Here is a 22,220-nt window from a genome sequence, read left to right as displayed (position 1 = left end):
TACATCAAGCAAGAATGGGAAAGAATTCCACTTCAGAAATGTGTCTCCTCTGTTCCCAAACCTTTACTGAGTGTTGTTAAAAGGAAAGGCCATGTAACACAGTGGTGAACATGCCCTTTCCCAACTACTTTGGCACATGTTGCAGCCATGAAATTCTAAGTTCATTATTATTTGCAAAGTTTATGAGTTTGAACATCAAATATGTTGTCTTTGTAGCATATTCAACTGAATATGGCTTGAAAATGATTTGCAAATCATTGTATTCCGTTTATATTTACATCTAACACCATTTCCCAACTCATATGGAAACGGGGTTTGTAGTTTCACCTGCCTCTTGTGTTCGGGACGCGCACCTGTTTGTAATCAGAGACATTATTTAAGCCTGCCTTTGCCAGTCAGTCAGTCTGTCTTCTTTGTTTGCGTCACGCTACTGTTACGTAAGTTTGCTTGTCTCCTACCCCCTGCTAGTGATCTCTAGTCTGTGCTAAGTAGTAGCCTTAGCTTCCTTGTTCCGTCGGTTTGTTTTTTTGTTTTGTACCTCTTTGAGTGTTAATTTACGATTAAATCATGTTCCTACCTGCAAGTCCTGTCCAGAGTCGTCCGTTCGCATCCTGGGAGAACAAACCTCGCAGTAAGCGGCAAACCCCAACGTAACAACGTTGATTCATTATGTACATTAAAGATGCTGAATATATTTAAATGTAGGTCAATATATGCTAAGCTATATGATGAGTAATTAGAATATGGCAACAAAAAATGTTGCTGCACGCTGAAAATGGCTCATGGCACACTCTTGCTTTACAGTACACGATTCTGTATATGTAGCTTAAAAACTGTAGGATTTATATTTTTTTGCGAGGTAACGCATGTGATTTTTTTTACAAAGAATCATCTCGTTAATCATGTATGATGAACGCAGATTAATGACACAGTTTATTACACGCTCCTTTACCTTAAAACCTGTTAAGGCCCAAGCTGTTTTTTACATGCTTTTTTTTTTTGCTAATTGGGCTTATTAAACCCTAATTAGAATAAAAACTAAGAGTCATCTTTTGATATGATGTACTTCAGGGATGTCCAAAGTGCGGCCCCGGGGGCCATTTGCGGCCCGCAGGTCATTTTTTAACGGCCCCACGGCCCATTTTAAAATACGATTAAAAAAATTAAAAACATAAAAAGTGGTATGAAAGAGCAAACAGGTGAAATGTAACAAGAAAATGTTGCAATGTTTACTCTAATAACACAAAGCTGCCATGCAGGCGGTTTCTTTCTTTAAAAAATAACAATGAGTCAAAATCAATGTTATTATGAATTATTGACCTATTCAAGGCTACGTCCCATTAAACATTGCACTTTGTGTTTTTTTGGGGGAAAATGTTGCATATTTTTTGGTTGCCATTTAAAAAACAAAGTTTTTTAAAGAAGGGCCTAAAAAGAACAAACAAAAAACAAACAACAACAAAACTTATAATTGACGGATAGATCTGAAGTTGATCTTGAGACTATTGTGGTAAAAGTTTTAAAAAAATGTTGGATTTATTTTTTTAAACTTTACTGAGCAGTACCCTTTTGGATCCCCAATAACTTTAGTGGGACTTTTTATTTATTTTTTTTAAGTGTCATTGCTCAAAAAATAATGAATTAAAATCAATGTTGTTATGAGTTGTTGACCTTTTTAAGACTCCAATTATTATATAATCTCAAATATTCCTCTTTAAAATTGTATTGGGGGAAAATATTGCATATTTTGTTTTTTTCCATAAAAAACACAGTTTTCCCTGACAAAAATGGCATACAACTTAAATCTTTAAAAGCGTTATATTGACAAAAAGACCTGATGTTGATCTAGAGATTTAAACCTTGAATAACAATAATGATAATAATACTAAATAATGACACATTTGTAATATTTTTTTTTACCAAAACCTTTTGGGGTCCCCGGGATCAAGCCAGAGTGGAGGCCTAAATGTATCTTTTTTATACATATATTGTATTGGTTTTTAAAATAAAAAATATCAAAATGGCCCCCGCTTGCTTTGATTTTTCAGTGTGCGGCCCTCAGTGGAAAAGGTTTGGACTATATGATTTGCCTGAGAAGCTGGACAGGACAAAATAAAAAATAAAAGAAAAAGAAAAAGAAAAAAGAAAAGGTTTGGACACCCCTGATGTACTTAGTCCATAAGTAACAAACGTGTACTTCATGTTTAGTGACATGTTAATTCTTATTTTTACACTTTTTTTTTTCCAAATTCCATTGTATGTTATACTCTTCTGACACCACCAGATGGCAGTATAAGTGTCCACATAAGGCCCATAAGACCCCAATTCAGTAGTGTACACAATTTTGGAAACAAGAGCCTTTAGAATGGGGAATTGCCCTTTTTTTTCAATTTTGCCTGTAATTCACAATCTTTATGAAAGATAAGAACTCAATGTCTATTTTTTATGCATTCTAACTCGTAAATAAATGTAAATAAGAGTCCGATTACAACGGAGCCAAGACGACATTGCGTCTATCGCGTTTATTTCGACCCGTAAACCCAATAAAAAGCACCCAAAATACTCATTTACATTTTGTGACCTGAATATTAAGCAAGTATTAGCGATACTCTCCCGGTTGCAGTTAGTCCAGAAGGGCTTTTAACAGGGGCCAGGAGACGCCAGCATATAACCCCAATTCTTCAGAGTTTGCACTGGCTCCCTGTTCATCTTAGAATTGATTTTAAATACTTGCTGTTTGCTTTTAAAACTTTACATCAGGGGTGTCCAAACTTTTTCCACTGAGGGCCGCACACGGAAAAATTAAAGCATGTGGGGGCCATTTTGATATTTTTCATTTTCAAACCATAACAAAATATATGCATTTTTTTTTAAATTTTACCTTTCGGGGTTATTTATTGTTTTAATTGGTTTTACCCTTTAAAATCGCTTTTAATCATATTTATTTCTATATTGGTTTTATATTTATTTATTTTTTGTTTTTATTCAGTCATAAAGGGTCTCAGTCATTAAAATGTTAAACATAAGTCAGATTATTCTTTTTTTTTAATTATTCAACGCTTACAGTAAACCTCTATATCAACTTCAAGTTGATATAAAGTAATACAAATTAAAAACAATTTTTTATGGCTTTTCTGTCAAAAACAACTTAGTTTTTTTATAGTAAAACTGAAATATGCAGTATTTAGTTATTAGAGCCCTAAAAGATCAATAATGCAGGACACCATTGATTTTAATTCTTTCATATTTTTGAGTAATCACAGTGAAAAGATAAATAAAATACCACTAAATATATTTGGGATCCAAAAGGTGCCCCACTCATAAAGTGATACATTTTTATTAGTTTTTTTTTTACTTTCAACACTTAAGTTACGAGATCAACTTCAGATATATCTGTCCATTTTACGTTTAAACTATTATTTTGTTTGTTTTATGCGCTTTTGTCTAAGAAAACGTCAATGTTTTTATATGGCTACTACACAATATATGCAATATTTACCACATAAAACATTTTCAAGTGAAATATTACAGACTATAGTTACTGCTTTGCAAAAAATATTTTTAACCCAAATAGGTGAAATTAGATCATCTCCATTGGTTGAAAAACACTGAAATAGAGCATATAAAAGGATTGCTGGTTCTCGAGCCAACACTTGCATGTATTGTTTTAGGGAGGAGCTACCGTTCTGTGCACAGCAGAGGGCAGCAGAGGGCAGCACCAGGGGCCTACCCACTCTCACACTCACACACACACACTCGCAGTGACGCATACCTAGCTCCAGGTCGAAGTTGTCAGGCAGCCCTGATATTGTCTTTCTGCGTTTGACCTTCTTGGGCCGGCGGGACACGGTGTCAGTGTTAACGAGGGAGCGCCGGATGCTCGCCTGCCGGTCAAACACTGCACCTGGTAGGCGGGGGGAGGGGGGGAGGGGGGGTGGGGGGGGCGAGAGCAAGGCAGGCGGGACACACAGGCATGACAAGCGCTCGGTTAGTGTGGAGGACACGCATGCATGCAGGCGTTTATCTTCCAAGCAAACATGCAGCCGACTTTCAACAGCACAGTGAGGCCGGGTGGTCGGTTGACCAAAAAAAAAAGGAACATTTTCCCATATTTTTCTTGTGTTTTCGTGCCCGACGACTGCACCGTCGTTATTATACAAGCCTGGGGCCGTACTTATCAAGCTTCTTAGAGTGCCATTTTACACTTAAGTCCTGAGAATTTGCGAAATTTAGTCCTACTCTCAAACTTAAGAATAAAAGCTTTTTATCAACGTTCTTAAGTCTAAGAATCACTCCTACTCTCCACGATATTTAAGAGACCTTCAGAGGTGTCTTAAGTGGTTAGGAGTTGCCAGCAGGGGGTGGCACTGAGGCGAGAGAGACGTGCGCGAACATTCAGGGAGCGGAACGATGTTCTGGATTTGTTTGATGACGAGCAGCTGATCAAACGGTATCGTATTATTTTTGTCACAGATTTAATACTTTTCGATTCCATGTTGATTTCTGCATGTGGCTGTAGTGGGCTAGTATATATAGAGCCACCCACACCAGTTTCAAATTGGTTGCCTAATTAATGAATTGGAAAGAAAATGTTATGACAGTAGCGTACGTGTGTGGCCGTGAGGTGAGTGACGTCAGTGAGTGTGTGGGCGACAGAAGAGAGGGAGCGGTAGCGTGAGTGCCGGCGGGGACTAGTTTGTTTTGTATTATTTTGTAGTTTATTGTCAAATTATACACTCCCATTGTCCACTTAAATATTTCCAAGATATTTCTTTATTCTTAGACAACGGATTCCCTTCCGTGATTGATCATTTCTACGGACACAGAAATGACATCACCTAAAATTCCATTTACGGCTCATAGTAATGTCGTAATCAGCTCTGAGTGTGACACTTAAGATTCAGTCCTACACTTCGCTGAAAGTGTGAGTAAGACGCTTGATAACTAACTTTTAAGTGCAGCTTTCAGCGAAGAATTTATTTACTCTTAAGTCAACTCTTAGCAGACTTCTTAGGAGTAATTCTAAGAAGCTTGATAAGTACTGCCCCTGATCCCAAAGATCATTTCACAAGACACCACGACAAAAATATGGGACGTTGCATTTTTTGGTGTTTAAAACAAGACATGTTTATTACTAGTTCATGTGTAGTAAAGCCAAACAGTAATCAAACAGGTGAGATAAGAAAACATGCACGGGGGTAAAGGCGACACACACACACACACACACACACGTTCCAAAATCCTTGTGAGTGTCTCGCTTCCAAGATAGCGGCTGGTAGAGCAGCCGTGCCAGCAACTTGAGGGTTCCCGGTTCGATACCCGCTTCTGCCATACTAGACACAGCCGTTGTGTCCTTGGGAAAGACACTTTACCCACCTGCTCCCCAGTGCCACCCACACTGCTTTAAATGTAACTTAGATAATGGGTGTCCCCGTGTAAAGCGCTTTGAGTCACTTGAGAAAATTGCTACATACACTACCGTTCAAAAGTTTGGGGTCACATTGAAATGTCCTTATTTTTGAAGGAAAAGCACTGTACTTTTCAATGAAGATAACTTTAAACTAGTCTTAACTTGAAAGAAATACACTCTATACCAGGGGTCACCAACGCGGTGCCCGCGGGCACCAGGTAGCCCGTAAGGACCAGATGAGTCGCCCGCTGGCCTGTTCTAAAAATAGCTCAAATAGCAGCACTTACCAGTGAGCTGCCTCTATTTTTTAAATTGCATTTATTTACTAGCAAGCTGGTCTCATTTTTAATTCTAAGAGAGACAAAACTCAAATAGAATTAAAACATCCAAGAAAATATTTGAAAGACTTGGTCTTCACTTGTTTAAATTAATTCATTATTTTTTTTACTTTGCTTCTTATAACTTCCAGAAAGACAATTTTAGAGAAAAAATACAACCTTAAAAATTATTTTAGGATTTTTAAACACATATACCTTTTTACCTTTTAAATTCCTTCCTCTTCTTTCCTGACAATTTAAATCAATGTTCAAGTAAAAAAAAATTTGTGTGTGTAAAGAATAATAAATACATTTTAATTTAATTCTTCATTTTAGCTTCTGTTTTTTCGACTGAGAATATTTGTGAAATATTTCTTCAAACTTATTATGATTAAAATTCAAAAAAATTATTCTGGCAAATCTAGAAAATCTGTAGAATCAAATTAAAATCTTATTTCAAAGTCTTTTGAATTTCTTTAAAAAAAATTCTTCTGGAAAATCTAGAAGAAATAATGATTTGTCTTTGTTAGAAATATAGCTTGGTCCAATTTGTTATTTATTCTAACAAAGTGTAGATTGGATTTTAACCTATTTAAAACATGTCATCAAAATTCTAAAATTAATCTTAATCAGGAAAAATTACTAATGATGTTCCATAAATTCTTTTTTTAAGTTTTTCTCTTCTTTTTTTCGTTTGAATTTTGAATTTTAAAGAGTCGAAATTGAAGATGAACTATGTTTCAAAATTTAATTGTCATTTTTTTCGTGTTTTCTCCTCTTTCAAACCGTTCAATTAAGTTAAAATATCATTAATTATTAACAATAACATAGAGTTAAAGGTAAGTTTTTAACAAATTGGCTATTTCTGGCAATTTATTTAAGTGTGTATCAAACTGTTAGCGCTTCGCATTAATCAGTACCCAAGAAGTAGCTCTTGGTTTCAAAAAGGTTGGTGACCCCTGTTATAGGCCATTGCTAATGTGGTAAATGACTATTCTAGCTGCAAATGTCTGCTTTTTGGTGCAATATCTACATAGGTCCATTTCCAGCAACTATCACTCCAGTGTTCTAATGGTACAATGTGTTTGCTCATTGGCTCAGAAGGCTAATTGATGATTAGAAAACCCTTGTGCAATCATGTTTACACATCTGAAAACACTTTAGCTCGTTACAGAAGCTACAAAACTGACCTTCCTTTGAGCAGATTGAGTTTCTGGAGCATCACATTTGTGGGGTCAATTAAACGCTCAAAATGGCCAGAAAAAGAAAACTTTCATCTGAAACTCGACAGTCTATTCTTGTTCTTAGAAATGGAGGCTATTCCACTAAATTGTTTGGGTGACCCCAAACTTTTGAACGGTAGTGTATACCGTATTTTTCTGACTATAAGTCGCAGTTTTTTTTCATAGTTTGGCCGGGGGTGCGACTTACACTCAGGAGCGACTTATGTGTGAAATTATTAACACATTAGCGTAAAATATCAAATTAGCTCATTCACGTAATATTGGAAGGCCTCACCTTTTCTCCGCCAAACAGCTCCATTTTTGTTTCATCTGACCACATAACTTTCATTTGCAGCTAGAATAGTCATTTACCACATTAGCAATGTATAGAGTGTATTTCTTTCAAGTTAAGACTAGTTTAAAGTTATCTTCATTGAAAAGTACAGTGCTTTTCCTTCAAAAATAAGGACATTTCAATGTGACCCCAAACTTTTGAATGGTAGTGTATATATATAAATACATATATATATATATATATATATATATGTATGTATGTTACTTAGCCTCGACCATTTTTTGGTGAGGCTGTCAGAAACGCTCTTTCGCCCGTGGGGGAGAGGTGGGGTCTAAAGTGCAAGAACCCCGACGGAAAGGCTACCAAAGTTGACTACCTGTGACGTTGATGGCGATGATGTCGGTGGGCACCGACTGCGCCGTCTGCCTCATCCTCTCCTCGGGTGTCGGGAGGTGCGCGGCTTTGGTCGACGGCACACCTTGTCCGTCCGCCTCGGAAGCGTCTCCCTTTTCGCTCCCCGTCAGCGGCGTCTGGGACCTCATGGAGAGCTGAGACTGGTCATCGTCCGCCGATGAAGCGATGGACTGCGGGGGGAAAGAAGTTGACCGTTAAACCCCGACGACCGCGCAGCCTCGCTATTATCACACAAAAAGGCGTGTTGGGGGTGAGGAGGAGACGACTCCACAGTAGCAACTGTTGAGGAAAGACGAGCGCTCATGCAAAGGAAGTGCAGACAAGCATCCTCCACTATAGTTGGTCAGCTGCGTAATCCAAAGTCTCATCATTGAAGAAGTACCGTGTGTGTGTGTGTGTGTGTGTGTGTGTGTGTGTCCCCCAAACAAAATGACTAGAAAGAAGACAAGAGGTTCTTTTATATAGTCGCCATGCATGGATGGATGGATAATTGAGGGGAGGCAACAATGCAGCGAAGGAAAGAAAGGTTTGATAGTTTGCACGATGGCCGAGCAAGAGCGTGGTTTCTCCTTTGGAAGCTGCTGTCGGATGACGTTAGCCTCACTGTGATGGTGCAAGGCGGTGTGCGTGTGTGTGTGTGTGTGTGTGTGTGGGGGGGGGGGGGTGTATTGCAGAGGACACTTTAGAGATGGAAGAAAAGGTCAAAAGTGCACATGGGAGAATGCAAAGGATGGAACAAAACATGTAGTGATGAGCCTCTTCAGGGTCCCTCGTGGTCGAACATAAAATGGTCTAACTGTCCAAAAACACGCAACTTGTTTGAGTTGAGGTGAGTTTATTTGGAACATGCATGCATGCAACATGATACGTCGCAATTACAGATGTCCGATAATGGCTTTTTTGCCGATATCCCAATATTGTCCAACTCTTAAAGGCCTACTGAAAGCCACTACTAGCGACCACGCAGTCTGATAGTTTATATATCAATGATGAAATCTTAACATTGCAACACATGCCAATACGGCCGGGTTAACTTATAAAGTGACATTTTAAATTTCCCGCTAAACTTCCGGTTGAAAACGTCTATGTATGATGACGTATGCGCGTGACGTCAATCGTTAAACGGAAGTATTCGGACACCATTGTATCCAATACAAAAAGCTCTGTTTTCATCGCATAATTCCACAGTATTCTGGACATCTGTGTTGGTGAATCTTTTGCAATTTGTTTAATGAACAATGGAGACTGCAAAGAAGAAAGTTGTAGGTGGGATCGGTGTATTAGCGGCTGGCTGCAGCAACACAACCAGGAGGACTTTGACTTGGATAGCAGACACGCTATCCGACGCTAGCCGCCGACCGCATCGATGATCGGGTGAAGTCCTTCGTCGCTCCGTCGATCGCTGGAACGCAGGTGTGCACGGGTGTTGATGAGCAGATGAGGGCTGGCTGGCGTAGGTGGATAGCTAATGTTTTTATCATATATCTGTGAGGTCCCGTTGCTAAGTTAGCTTCAATGGCGTCATTAGCAACAGCATTGTTAATGCTGTATAATAGACTGTATTTATATTATTCACATGTGACTAATGCTGTATAATAGACTGTATTTATATTATTCACATGTGAATAATGCTGTATAATAGACTGTATTTATATTATTCACATGTGAATAATGCTTTATAATAGACTGCATTTATATTATTCACATGTGAATAATGCTGTATAATAGACTGTATTTATATTATTCACATGTGACTAATGCTGTATAATAGAGTGGATTTATATTATTCACATGTGACTAATGCTGTATAATAGACTGTATTTATATTGTTCACATGTGAATCATGCTGTATAATAGACTGTATTTATATTATTCACATGTGAATAATGCTTTATAATAGACTGTATTTATATTATTCACATGTGAATAATGCTATATAATAGACGGCATTTATATTATTCACATGTGAATAATGCTGTATAATAGAGTGGATTTATATTATTCACATGTGAATAATGCTGTATAATAGACTGTATTTATATTATTCACATGTGAATAATGCTGTATAATAGACTGCATTTATATTATTCACATGTGACTAATGCTGTATAATAGACTGTATTTATATTATTCACATGTGAATAATGCTGTATAATAGACTGTATTTATGTTATTCACATGTGACTAATGCTGTATAATAGACTGTATTTATATTATTCACATGTGAATAATGCTGTATAATAGACTGTATTTATATTATTCACATGTGAATAATGCTGTATAATAGACTGTATTTATATTATTCACATGTGACTAATGCTGTATAATAGACTGTATTTATATTATTCACATGTAAGAAATAGCTACTGTAAGTGTTTATTGTCTATTGTGAGTGAACTGTGGTGCTGAATTTTCCCTAGGGATCAATAAAGTACTTTCTATTCTATTCTATTCTATCTATATATATAAGTTGAAGTGAGACAATTCTACTTCCATAGTAGAGGGTGCTGGTTCTCAGGGAATATACAAAGTGGAGGGAGCAGTCTGGCCCCCCAATCCTTATCTTACTGTAAGTGTGGCCCCCTCAACAATTAAGTTGAATATCCCTGGTACAGGGTTTTCATGTATTTAACGTACCTTTTTATCAACATCCTCCTCCTCCTCCTCATCATCCTGAAGGCTGCTGCTGGACTGCAGTGGGTCGGAGAAGGTGGGCCCCTGCGAGTAGTACTGGGAGCTGCGGAAACCATCTTTCCTCAGCTTGTCACATTCTGAGGGGAAGGAGCAAAACGGTGTTATCGCACACTAAAATGACTAATTTGTACGTGTTTACGGCCCGCAATACAACATGAGTGATAGTATTAGGAGTGCATGCCTTACTAAAGGCATGTTATCACGCCACACACCCGTGTCGAGTGTGAGTCCCTGTGGGGTGCCTGCCAAGGACTGCTCATCCCCTCCTGCCGTGTGTGATGTGTGTAACCAAACGCCTGTCACACACACACACACACACACACACACACACACACACACACACACACACACACACACACACACACACACACACGCACACACACACGCACACACACACACAGACGTCCCACTCCCCCCAATCCCACAGTGTTTTGCATATCAGTCTTTGTTCCGCTGTGCGAGCATACATAAGTGGAAGTGCCTTCATCGGGAAGGACACTCCTGAATCACTATGTAGCGTGCACGGGCCGGCAAACCTTGCATGACTAATTTGAGTCACTTACACCAGTGTTTTTCAACCTTTTTTCAGCCAAGGCGCATTTTTTTCCGTTGAAAAAATGCGGAGACACACCACCAGCAGAAATCATTCAAAAACGAAACTCAGTTGACAGTAAAAAGTCGTTGGATATGACTTTAAAGCATAACCAAGCATGCATCACTATAGCTCTTGTCTCAAAGTAGGTGTACTGTCAGGTGTACTGCTATTTTGGTGGCTTTTCCTCTTTTTTTGGTATTTTCCTGTAGCAGTTTCATGTCTTCCTTTGAGCGATATTTCCCGCATCTACTTTGTTTTAGCAGTCAAGAATATTTCAGTTGTTTATATCCTTCTTTGTGGGGACATCGTTGATTGTCATGTCATGTTCGGATGTACTTTGTGGACGCCGTCTTTGCTCCACAGTAAGTCTTTGCTGTCGTCCAGCATTCTGTTTTTGTTTACTTTGTAGCCAGTTCAGTTTTAGTTTCGTTCTGCATAGCCTTCCCTAAGCTTCAATGCCTTTTCTTAGGGGCACTCACCTTTTGTTTATTTTTGGTTTAAGCATTAGACACCTTTTTACCTGCACTCTGCCTCCCGCTGTTTCCCACATCTACAAAGCAATTAGCTACCGGCTGCCAACTACTGATATGGAAGAGTATTACACGGTTACTCTGCCGAGCTCTAGACCAGTGTTTTTCAACCTTTTTTGAGCCAAGGCACATTTTTTGTGTTGAAAAAATGCGGAGGCACACCACCAGCAGAAATCATTAAAAAGCGAAACTCAGTTGACAGTAAAAAGTCGTTGTGGCAATTGTTGGATATGACTTTAAAGCATAACCAAGCATGCATCACTATAGCTCTTGTCTCAAAGTAGGTGTACTGTCACCACCTGTCACATCACACCCTGACTTATTTGGACTTTTCTGCTGTTTTCCCGTGTGTAGTGTTTTACTTCTTGTTTTGCGCTCCTATTTTGGTGGCTTTTCCTGTAGCAGTTTTCATGTCTTCCTTTGAGCGCTATTCCCCACACCTGCTTTGTTTTAGCAATCAAGAATATTGAAGTTGTTGCTATATTTTTTTGTGTGGACATTGTTGTCATGTCATGTACGGATGTACTTTGTGGACGCCGTGTATTAGAGATGCGCGGTTTGCGGACACAACCGCGGAGTCCGCGGGTCGGGCGGATGCATGACGGAAAAAATATATTTTAAATAGATTCGGGCGGGTGGCGGTTGAACCAATTCGGAAATATATATACATAGTTAAATGTTGTTACCTACATAGGAAAAACGAGCAGCACTCTTTGAAACAGGCAATTATTCATCAGGCACTGCTGCAGCTGTCACGACAAATTTCTTCCCCCCTACAAAAGCCTTCCCCCCCATTTACTTCCGGGGCTGCGTTCAATAAAGTCACAAAGTTGCCGGGGGTCCTTAACCGGCACGCGACTGTCCTGTTTCGCGCCTGTACGAAAAAAAACCTATAATCGATTTCTTCAGATTCCAGCAGCTGTCAAAGACGAAGTATCCTTCCAGCGACGGGCAGTCAAAGCCGAAGTGCTATCGATCGCTGTCAACGACGTAAGAGGAAACATGACCACGGAAGTAAATGGGGGGGGGGGAAGGTTTTTGTAGGGGGAAGAAATTTGGCGTGACACAGCACACCACAACACAACACAACAGGAGAAGAAGAAAAAAATAAAAAGATGGCAACGCCGGCTGCAAACGTGGTACGCGACAAATTAAAAAAGGGAATACTAAAGACCAGGGGAAAAAAATAACAATAATAGTCAACACTTTCTTAATGGAAATGACAATAATACTATAATAATGATAACTAATATTATCACTCATTAATATCTCTTAGCCTCTAATGCATGGCCAAGAGATATTAATGCGTGGTCCGCATTGATTGTCTCTGCTGCATTGGATCAGTCTCCTTTCTTTAACAGGAATGCCTTGCATCATCTATATTAGATATATAACAACGGGTGGGTTGCGGGTGGCGGGCGGTTGTGGTTTTGATCAAATGTTAGTTCGGGTGGATGGCGGGTGGATGACGACTTTTGTGATGCGGTTGCGGATGAAATAATTGCCTATCCGCGCATCTCTACCGTCTATGCTCCACACCCTGTAAGTTTTTGCTGTCCTCCAGCAGTGTTAGTTTTGTTCTACATAGCCTTCCCTAAGCTTCAATGCCTTTTCTTAAGGGCACTCACCTTGTGTTTATTTTTGGTTTAAGCATTAGACACCTTTTTACCTGCACCCTGCCTCCCGCTGTCGCCTACAAATTGTGACCACGACAAACCATTGTCGTCTCACACGACATGTTCCCAACATCTACAAAGCTACCGACTTCCACCTACTGATATGGAAGAGTATTACACGGTTACTCTGCCGAGCTCTAGACAGCACAGACACTCAACAACAACACATCATTTGCAGACTGTAATTACTGCTTTGCAAAAAATATTTTTAACCCAAATAGGTGAAATTAGATAATCTACCACGGCACACCAGACTGTATCTCACGGCACACTGGTGTGCCGCAGCACAGTGGTTGAAAAACACTAACTTACAGTACATGTGCAACGTACAGTCACGATGCTCCCTACGGTCATAATGACACTAATGATGACGACGGGATGACTGGCGTTGAGAAATAAACGAGCCCCCAGTGAGAGCTGTGTTGCTTGTTGCTAGGCAGAAACGCCTTATCAATTCAATAATCACCAGTGCCACAATGCGTGCAAACTGAGCACTGTTACTGACACGATTCCCACTAGTGTACCGTGGGGAATTATGCAACTTCACCTAATTCAGGGGTGTCCAAAGTGCGGCCGGGGGCCATTTGCGGCCCGCAGCTAATTGTTTAGCGGCCCGCCACACATTCTGGAAATGCTATTGCAAAAATAAAAAATAAACATTACAAAAAGTGGAATGAGGTGAAATCTAACTAGAAAAAGTTGCAATGTTGACACAAAGCTGCAATGCAGGCTGTTTATTTTTTCTTTTGTCTTTCTTCATTTTTCTTTTTTTGCCATTGCTAAAAAACCCCCAAAAAAAACAATGTTATAATGAATTATTGACCTATTCAAGGCTCCAATTATTTCAAATATTTCACTTTAAAATGTTTTATGTGGAAAATATTGCATATATTGTGTGGTTGCCATACAAAAACATCAATGTTTTCTTTGACAAAAGAGCATAAAACAAACAAAATAATAGTTCAAACGTAAAATTGACCAATATGTCTGAAGTTGATCTCGTAACTTAAGTGTTGAAAGCAAAAGAAAAACCTAATAAAAATGTATCACTTTATGAGTGGGGCACCTTTTGGATCCCAAATATATTTAATGGTATTTTATTTATCTTTTCACTGTGATTACTCAAAAATAACAATGAATTAATATCAATGGTGTCTTGCATTATTGATGTTTTTAAGGCTCTAATTACTTCACATCAAACATTGCTTTCTGAAGGTTTTGGGCAGTGGGGGAAATACTGCATATTTCAGTTTTACTATAAAAAACAAAGTTGTCTTGACAGAAAAGGCATAAAACTTTTTTGGTTTTTTTTATTTTATACCAACCTGAAGTTGATATACTGTAGAGATTTACTGTAAGCGTTAAATAAAAAAAATAAAAAAATAATTTGACTTGTTTTTAACATTTTAATGACTTAGACTCTTTATGGTCCCCGGGAGCCCTAAAGGTAAAAAAAAACCAAAATCCATATATTTTGTTATGATTTGAAAATGAAAACTATCAAAATGGCCCCCGCGGGCTTTAATTTTTCCGTGTGCGGCCCTCAGTGGAAAAAGTTTGGACACCCCTGACCTAATTGGTCCAAAAATATTTTTTTGCAAATCAATAGTTATAATCTGCAAATAACGTTCCGTTGCTTAGTGTCTGTGCTGTGTAAAACTCGGCAGGGCAACCACGTAATACTCCACGCCAGTAGGTGGCAGCAGGTAGTTCATTGTTTTGCAAAAGTCGGAATGTGTCGGGTGAGACGAGGATGGTTTGTCGTGATCCCAATATGCAGAGCACAGCGGGAGGCAGCGTGCAGGTAAAAAAAGTAAACCAAAAATGAACGAAAAGGGAAAGGAAAACGAAAGTAACACTGAACTGGCTACAAAGTAAACAGAAACAGAATGCTGGACGACAGCAAAAACTTACGGCGTCCACAAAGTACATCCGAACATGACATGACAATCAACAATGTCCCCACAAAGAAGGATAAAAACAACTTAAATAGCCTTGCTTGCTAAGACAAAGCAGGTGCGCGGAATATCGCTCAAAGGAAGACATGAAACTGCTACAGGAAAACACCAACAAAACAGGAAGAGCCACCAAAATAACAGCGCAAGACAGGAACTAAAGCACTACACACAGGAAAACACCAACAAACTCAAAATAAGGCACGACGACCTGGTGGAGTTTCATTTTATTAATGTTTTCTGCTGGTGGTGTGCCTCCGGATTTTTTCCATGAAAAAAAATGTGCCTTGCCTCAAAAAAAATGTTGAAAAACACTGTCCTAGTGCACTGTTTTTAACCTTTTCTGAGCCAAAGCACTTTTTTTTTTATTTGAAAAAATGCAGAGGCACAGCAGAAAAGATTAAGAAATGAAACTCAGTTGACAGTAAAAAGTCGTTGTCGCAATTGTTGGATATGACTTTAAAGCATAACCAAGCATGCATCACTATAGCTCTTGTCTCAAAGTAGGTGTACTGTCACCACCTGTCACATCACACCCTGACTTATTTGGCCTTTTTTTTGCTGTTTTCCTGTGTGTAGTGTTTTACTTCTTGTCCTGTGCTCCTATTTTGTTGTTGATTGTCATGTCATGTACGGATGTACTTTGTGGACGCCGTCTTTGCTCCACAGTAAGTCTTTGCTGTCGTCCAGCATTCTGTTTTTGTTTACTTCGTAGCCAGTTCAGTTCAGCTTCGTTCTGCCTAGCCTTCCCTAAGCTTCAATGCCTTTTCTTAGGGGCCCTAACCTTTTGTTTATTTTTGGTGTAAGCATTAGACACCTTTTTACCTGCACACTGCCTCCCGCTGTCATCTGCATATTGTGACCACGACAAACCATGTTCCCGACATCTACAAAGCAATTAGCTACCTGCTGCCACCTACTGATATGGAAGAGTATTACACGGTTACTCTGCCGAGCTCTAGACAGCACAGACACTCAACAACAACACATCATTTGCAGACTATAATTACTGCTTTGCAAAAAATATTTTGAACCCAAATAGGTGAAATTAGATAATCTCCCACAGCACACCAGACTGTATCTCTGTTATTGTTGGTGTATCAACAATAACAGTGATCGGACTATTACGCAACACACGGATGATATTGACTTGCAATCACGAGGGTGTTGTGCAACTTCCTGCACGTTTTTTTTACTGCCAAAGGACACCCCCGTGGCCATTTCCACTGCGTTCATGAGAGGACACCCAGCTGATTACTTATTGATTATTCTGGTTTGTGAAGAAATAAAAAAAACACCCCGTGTGTGCGCTTCCATGTGCCGTATAAGTGATTTTTTTATTTGTATTTAACCTTTGTTTAACCAGGAAAAATACCATTAATATTAAAAACCTCTTTTTACAAGGGCGTCATGGCTAAAAGGCAGCAGAGTTACACATAAAATCACATTCACATTACACATTAAAATGACAGGATGGCCATCAAGTAAAACAGTTACAAATAACTGAGGCTCCTTCAAATGCTCTCAGTTTAGATTTAAAAGCATGTTAGGATAAAAATTCAGTCAGCTTCCATGTTCCAAGCCCCAGGAGCTGCATCGACAAAAGTTTTTTTTTCCCCGAGCTCAGTCCGAGCAAAAGGGTCAGAGAGCAACATCTGATCGTTGGATGTGTGTCTGTCCAAGCTTTAAACTCTCAATACAAACTAAAAACTGCAAATGTAACCCCTGTGCAACCAACCTCGAAAGGCTTAGTGGCCACATGCGTGGACAGCACCTTTTAGCTCTTATTTCCAAAATTGTGTACACTACTGAATTGGGGTCTTATGGCCACTTATGTGGACACTTATACTGCCATCTGGTGGTGTCAGAAGAGTATAACATACAATGGAATTTGGAGAAAAAAAAGTGTAAAAATAAGAATGAGCATGTCACTAAACATGAAGTACACGTTTGTGTACTTATGGACTAAGTACATCATATCAAAAGATGATTCTTAGTTTTTATTGTAATTAGGGTCCAATAAGCCCAAATAGCAAAGAGAAATAAAAAAAAAATGTGTAAACAAACAGCTTGGGCCTTATTAAAGGGAAAATGCACTTTTTGGGGGGGAATTTTGCCTACTCAGTGGCCTAGTGGTTAGAGCAGGGGTCACCAACGCGGTGCCCGCGGGCACCAGGTAGCCCGTAAGGACCAGATGAGTAGCCCGCTGGCCTGTTCTAAAAATAGCTCAAATAGCAGCACTTACCAGTGAGCTGCCTCTATTTTTTAAATTTTATTTATTTACTAGCAAGCTGGTCTCGCTTTGCCCGACATTTTTAATTCTAAGAGAGACGAAACTCAAATAAAATTTGAAAATCCAAGAAAATATTTTAAAGACTTGGTCTTCACTTGTTTAAATAAATTCATAATTTTTTTTACTTTGCTTCTTATAACTTTCAGAAAGACAATTTTGGAGAAAAAATACAACTTTAAAAATGATTTTAGGATTTTTAAACACATATACCTTTTACCTTTTAAATTCCTTCCTCTTCTTTCCTGACAATTTAAATCAATGTTCAAGTAAATTTATTTTTTTTATTGTAAAGAATAATAAATACATTTTAATTTAATTCTTCATTTTAGCTTCTGTTTTTTTGACAAAGAATATTTGTGAAATATTTCTTCAAACTTATTATGATTAAAATTCAAAAAAATTATTCCGGCAAATCTAGAAAATCTGTAGAATCAAAATTAAATCTTATTTCAAAGACTTTTGAATTTCTTTTAAAATTTTTGTTCTGGAAAATCTAGAAGAAATAATGATTTGTCTTTGTTAGAAATATAGCTTGGTCCAATTTGTTATATATTCTAACAAAGTGCAGATTGGATTTTAACCTATTTAAAACATGTCATCAAAATTCAAAAATGAATGTTAATCAGGAAAAATTAGTAATGATGTTCCATAAATTATTTTTTTAATTTTTTCAAAAAGATTTGAATTAGCTAGTTTTTCTCTTCTTTTTTTCGGTTGAATTTTGAATTTTAAAGATAAACTATGTTTCAAAATTTAATTGCCATTTTTTTCGTGTTTTCTCCTCTTTTAAACCGTTCAATTAAGTGTAAATATCATTAATTATTAATAATAACATAGAGTTAAAGGTAAATTGAGCAAATTGGCTATTTCTGGCAATTTATTTAAGTGTGTATCAAACTGGTAGCCCTTCGCATTAATCAGTACCCAAGAAGTAGCTCTTGGTTTCAAAAAGGTTGGTGACCCCTGGGTTAGAGTGTCCGCCCTGAGATGGGTAGGTCGTGAGTTCAAACCCCGTCCGAGTCATACCAAAGACTATAAAAATGGGAGCCATTACCTCCCTGCTTGACACTCAGCATCAAGGGTTGGAATTGGGGGTTAAATCACCAAAAAATGATTCCCGGGCGTGGCCACCGCTGCTGCCCACTGCTCCCCTCACCTCCCAGGGGGTGATCAAGGGTGATGGGCCAAATGCAGAGGACAAATTTCACCACACCTGACAATCATTGGTACTTTAACATTAACTTTTTAACTATCGTTCCCGATCCTTATGAGAGGACCTGACAACGGATGTTTTTTTTTAAATAATACTAACTCGTAAATAAAAGTCCGCCCATAAAATCCAATAAATAACCGTTCAAAAGTCGCCAACAATACTCCTTTTTACATTTCGTGACTTCAACATTAACCACGTATTAGTGATAAAGTTATTATAAGCGCTGACACACACAAACTATTTATAGCGAGACGTGATCACTTCCTGTGTGCCGATGTGTACATCATCATATTTATTTTTATATTGTTTTCATATTTATTTATTTTTTGTTTTTATTCAGTCATTGGTGGAGCTGAGGATAATATTTTAATATTGTTTTTAGTATTGTTGTGCAGCACTTTTGGAAGCATTTTTGTTGTTTAAATGTGCTATACAAATAAAGTGGATTGGATTGGATAGATCATAGATCATGCCTCTCACCTGGACAGAAGAAGGCTGAGTATGTATTCCGACAAGTTGGTCCACTTTGACATCCAATTTAGACCCAGAAATAGTAGAGAACGACAAGAAAAGACGCTTGGTTCTTCATCTAAATGGGAACATATGAACATCCTAGCAGTCGGCATCCTAATGACAGCAGACCTTATACAGTAAGTGATGTTTCATTATGTTTTTTTGGCTCTCATGAAGTCTGCAGTGAGTAATAATAATGTTGTTACTCAGCCAGCGTTTGTGGGTCTGATGGACCCCTTGCATTTTGTGGCTTTTAATGCCTCACAATCCAACACTTTTATGTTAAAATACTGAACAGATGTTGACCTTATCCCAATAAACAAACAAACAATCCAACACTTTTATGTTAAAATACTGAACAGATGTTTTATACTGAAAGTCTGTTTTTTACTTTTACATCCTATTCTCACAAAATGTAATTTTATTTAAAAAACAAAAACAAAAATGTCAAATAGTCCCTGGTGAAGTTCCATACTGCTAACCATTCCGACTGGACTATCACGTTACATAAGGAACACATGTAATGCCAATTTTGGGCCCCTGGGGTGCACAAGAAGCTGATTGGCTCCCATTGTTGTTGGGCGGGCAAAAGGGAGGAGCAGTGGCGAGTAGCATCTGTGCTTTATATTATCTGAAGCAGGCGAAAATCAGCAAGTTCAATGTTCAATACGCTTTTGTATTTCTCAGAAACGTGTTTTACTGTTTTTGACGCGTTAACTTAAGCATTTAATATTTTTTAAACTAAATTAATTAATTCAATTAATTTATTTAATTTAATTAATTTAATTTAATATTTTTAAATTTAATTAATTAATTAAATTAATTAATTAAAACCTCTTTGATTTTAGTACATGGCTAACTAAGACCGCGTCCCGTGCCTTATAATCTGGTGCACCCTATGGTTGAAAAATTACGGTATTGTAAAATGTTTTACAAGTCTGAAAACAAGTGTGTGTGTGTGCGTGTGTGTTTCTGTCCCCTCCACCCTTCACTTCCTGGGAGTGGAGTAACCTTTTAACACTAACACACGCTCACACACACACACACGCACACACACACACACACACACACACACACACACACACACACACACACACACACACACACACACACACACACACACACACACACACACACACACGCGCACACACACAGAGTGTCACATCCACGCAGCACAGGTGCTCTCACATCTGACACCTGTTGGCTTTCAGTGGGGACCCCTGGGGCTGGGTGGATGTGACAGAGGGAGGAGGGGGTCTTACTTCATCCCAAATCCCAGGTGGTGTTTGTGTACACGTCGATATCGCACAGGAAACTCCACAAAGTGTGTGTCTGTGTGATGACGTCCTTTATCTTTTATCTACTGAGGTGTGTGTGTACTGTAAAACACCACTATTTTATCTACTGAGGTGTGTGTGTACTGTAAAACACCACTATTTTATCTACTGAGGTGTGTGTGTGTACTGTAAAACACCACTATTTTATCTACTGAGGTGTGTGTGTACTGTAAAACACCACGACTTCATCTTTTACTGCTCCTAATGATTTTTTTTTTTTTTTACAGTTGCCCTAATTAGGAAAAAGGGTATGGAGCCTTCCTGTGTGGTTGTAGCACGCTCAAAAGGATCTCACACGGTTGTGTTGTTAAACACAAACACATCTGCTTGCATTGTTGTCAACAAACAAACAATGTGTGTAAACATTCTAGTTCATGCGGTTGCTTCACATTTATTAAAATCAACGATTAAATGATAAATTACCCCCCCCCCTTCCGGACATGACTGCAATAATGAATTTCCGCAAAGTAGGGATTTAATTTTTTTTTATAAAACCTGTTTACTGCCTTATAAAACAAATGTCAATGTTATAAGAGCCCTCTAGACATGAGATAACATACTTTAGTCACCTTTACACTCTTTTAATCTATCATACTGTAGTAAAGCTGCCAGGGGCTGAGCCAATCACAATACTGGACTGCATGAGCTGATTGGTTTGGTCTCATCTAGTGGCCGATACTACTTTCAGGGTTTCCCACACAATAATTTATTTGTGGCGGCCCGCCACGAAACAATTACGCCCGCCACAAATTTAAAAAAAAAAAAAAAAAAGTAAAAAAAAAATAAATATTTTTTTTTTTTTTTTTTCCCGTCCTCTCCAGCTTCTCAGGCAAATCATATAGTTGATGTAGATGCCCATATAGGCTGTTCAGATTTACTTTACAAAAGAGAAGTGTAGGATACTTCTCTTGTTGCCTTATTTGTATTTGACTTTATTAAATGTATTTATATCAGAAACACAACATGTGTATATAACAAAGGGTGCAAAGTCTGCAGGCAGTAGGAAACACATGGTTAAGTGTAGGGAGTAAAACTGTTGGCAGTCTAAAGTTCAAGATTTTTGGAGCTCTTTGTTCAGTGGATCAGATGTTTGATGAAGCTCTGTGTCTATCTACCACCACTACTGTTTTCTGTTTATTTGTTACTGACTGTGGCAGGACACCTCTGCCTCTGTTTCACTTTATGTTGCTGGTAAATAATATGGTTGTAGTAGTAGGCTAAAGTTAAATTATTTAGTATGCATTAATTAAAGGGGGAGAGCCAATTTAACTTTTATAAGATATATTTTTTGTAAGAACCTCAATTAATAAATATATTTCAGTGAATAACTTATTGTTCAAATCTGTATATAAATATGTACATAAAGTGTTGTAATTATATTGTAAAATGGATGGATGGACGTTTAAAACAAAACTGTTATTATTAATTAGTAAGTATACATTTTTTGAGCCTTTTTAGAGAAAATCAAATCATTGTAGTAAATTATGCAAATTACTCGATGATGTCATGGTGACCACGCCCATGGCCACGCCCCCACCACCACAGGTATCTTGGCAGTTTATGGGAAACACTGACTTTAATATTGATATTTTTAGTTATTTAGCCATTTTTTTGCTTACTTTAGGGCAGGGGGGCCCACACTTTTTCTGCAGGCGAGCTACTTTTCAATTGACCAAGTCAAGGGGGATCTACCCTCATTCATATATACAATGTATATTTATTCATTTATGAAAGAGACGTTTTTGTGAACAAGTT

The 22,220-nt window shown here is 38.2% G+C and overlaps 1 protein-coding gene across 9 annotated transcripts in view; it reads right to left on the bottom strand.

The window, feature by feature from the left end:
* Window positions 1–22,220, bottom strand: part of LOC133640923 (NHS-like protein 1) — a 309,204-nt gene that overhangs the window by 21,324 nt on the left and 265,660 nt on the right. For 8 of the 9 annotated variants that reach the window (XM_062034628.1, XM_062034629.1, XM_062034631.1 and 5 more), the window contains exons 3-5: window positions 10,297–10,430; window positions 7,622–7,829; window positions 3,773–3,904 (exon numbers count right to left, since the gene is read on the bottom strand). In XM_062034628.1, the coding sequence (XP_061890612.1) occupies window positions 3,773–3,904; window positions 7,622–7,829; window positions 10,297–10,430 (474 nt within the window). The remainder of the gene's footprint in view (window positions 1–3,772; window positions 3,905–7,621; window positions 7,830–10,296; window positions 10,431–22,220) is intronic. The other variant, XM_062034632.1, reaches the window with a different exon arrangement.

This window comes from Entelurus aequoreus, linkage group LG23 (assembly GCF_033978785.1).
Source record: "Entelurus aequoreus isolate RoL-2023_Sb linkage group LG23, RoL_Eaeq_v1.1, whole genome shotgun sequence".
In the NCBI taxonomy this organism is placed as follows: Eukaryota; Metazoa; Chordata; class Actinopteri; order Syngnathiformes; family Syngnathidae; genus Entelurus; species Entelurus aequoreus.
The sequence above is the reverse complement of the archived record's forward strand: the minus strand, read 5'-3'. Positions and strand labels throughout refer to the sequence as shown.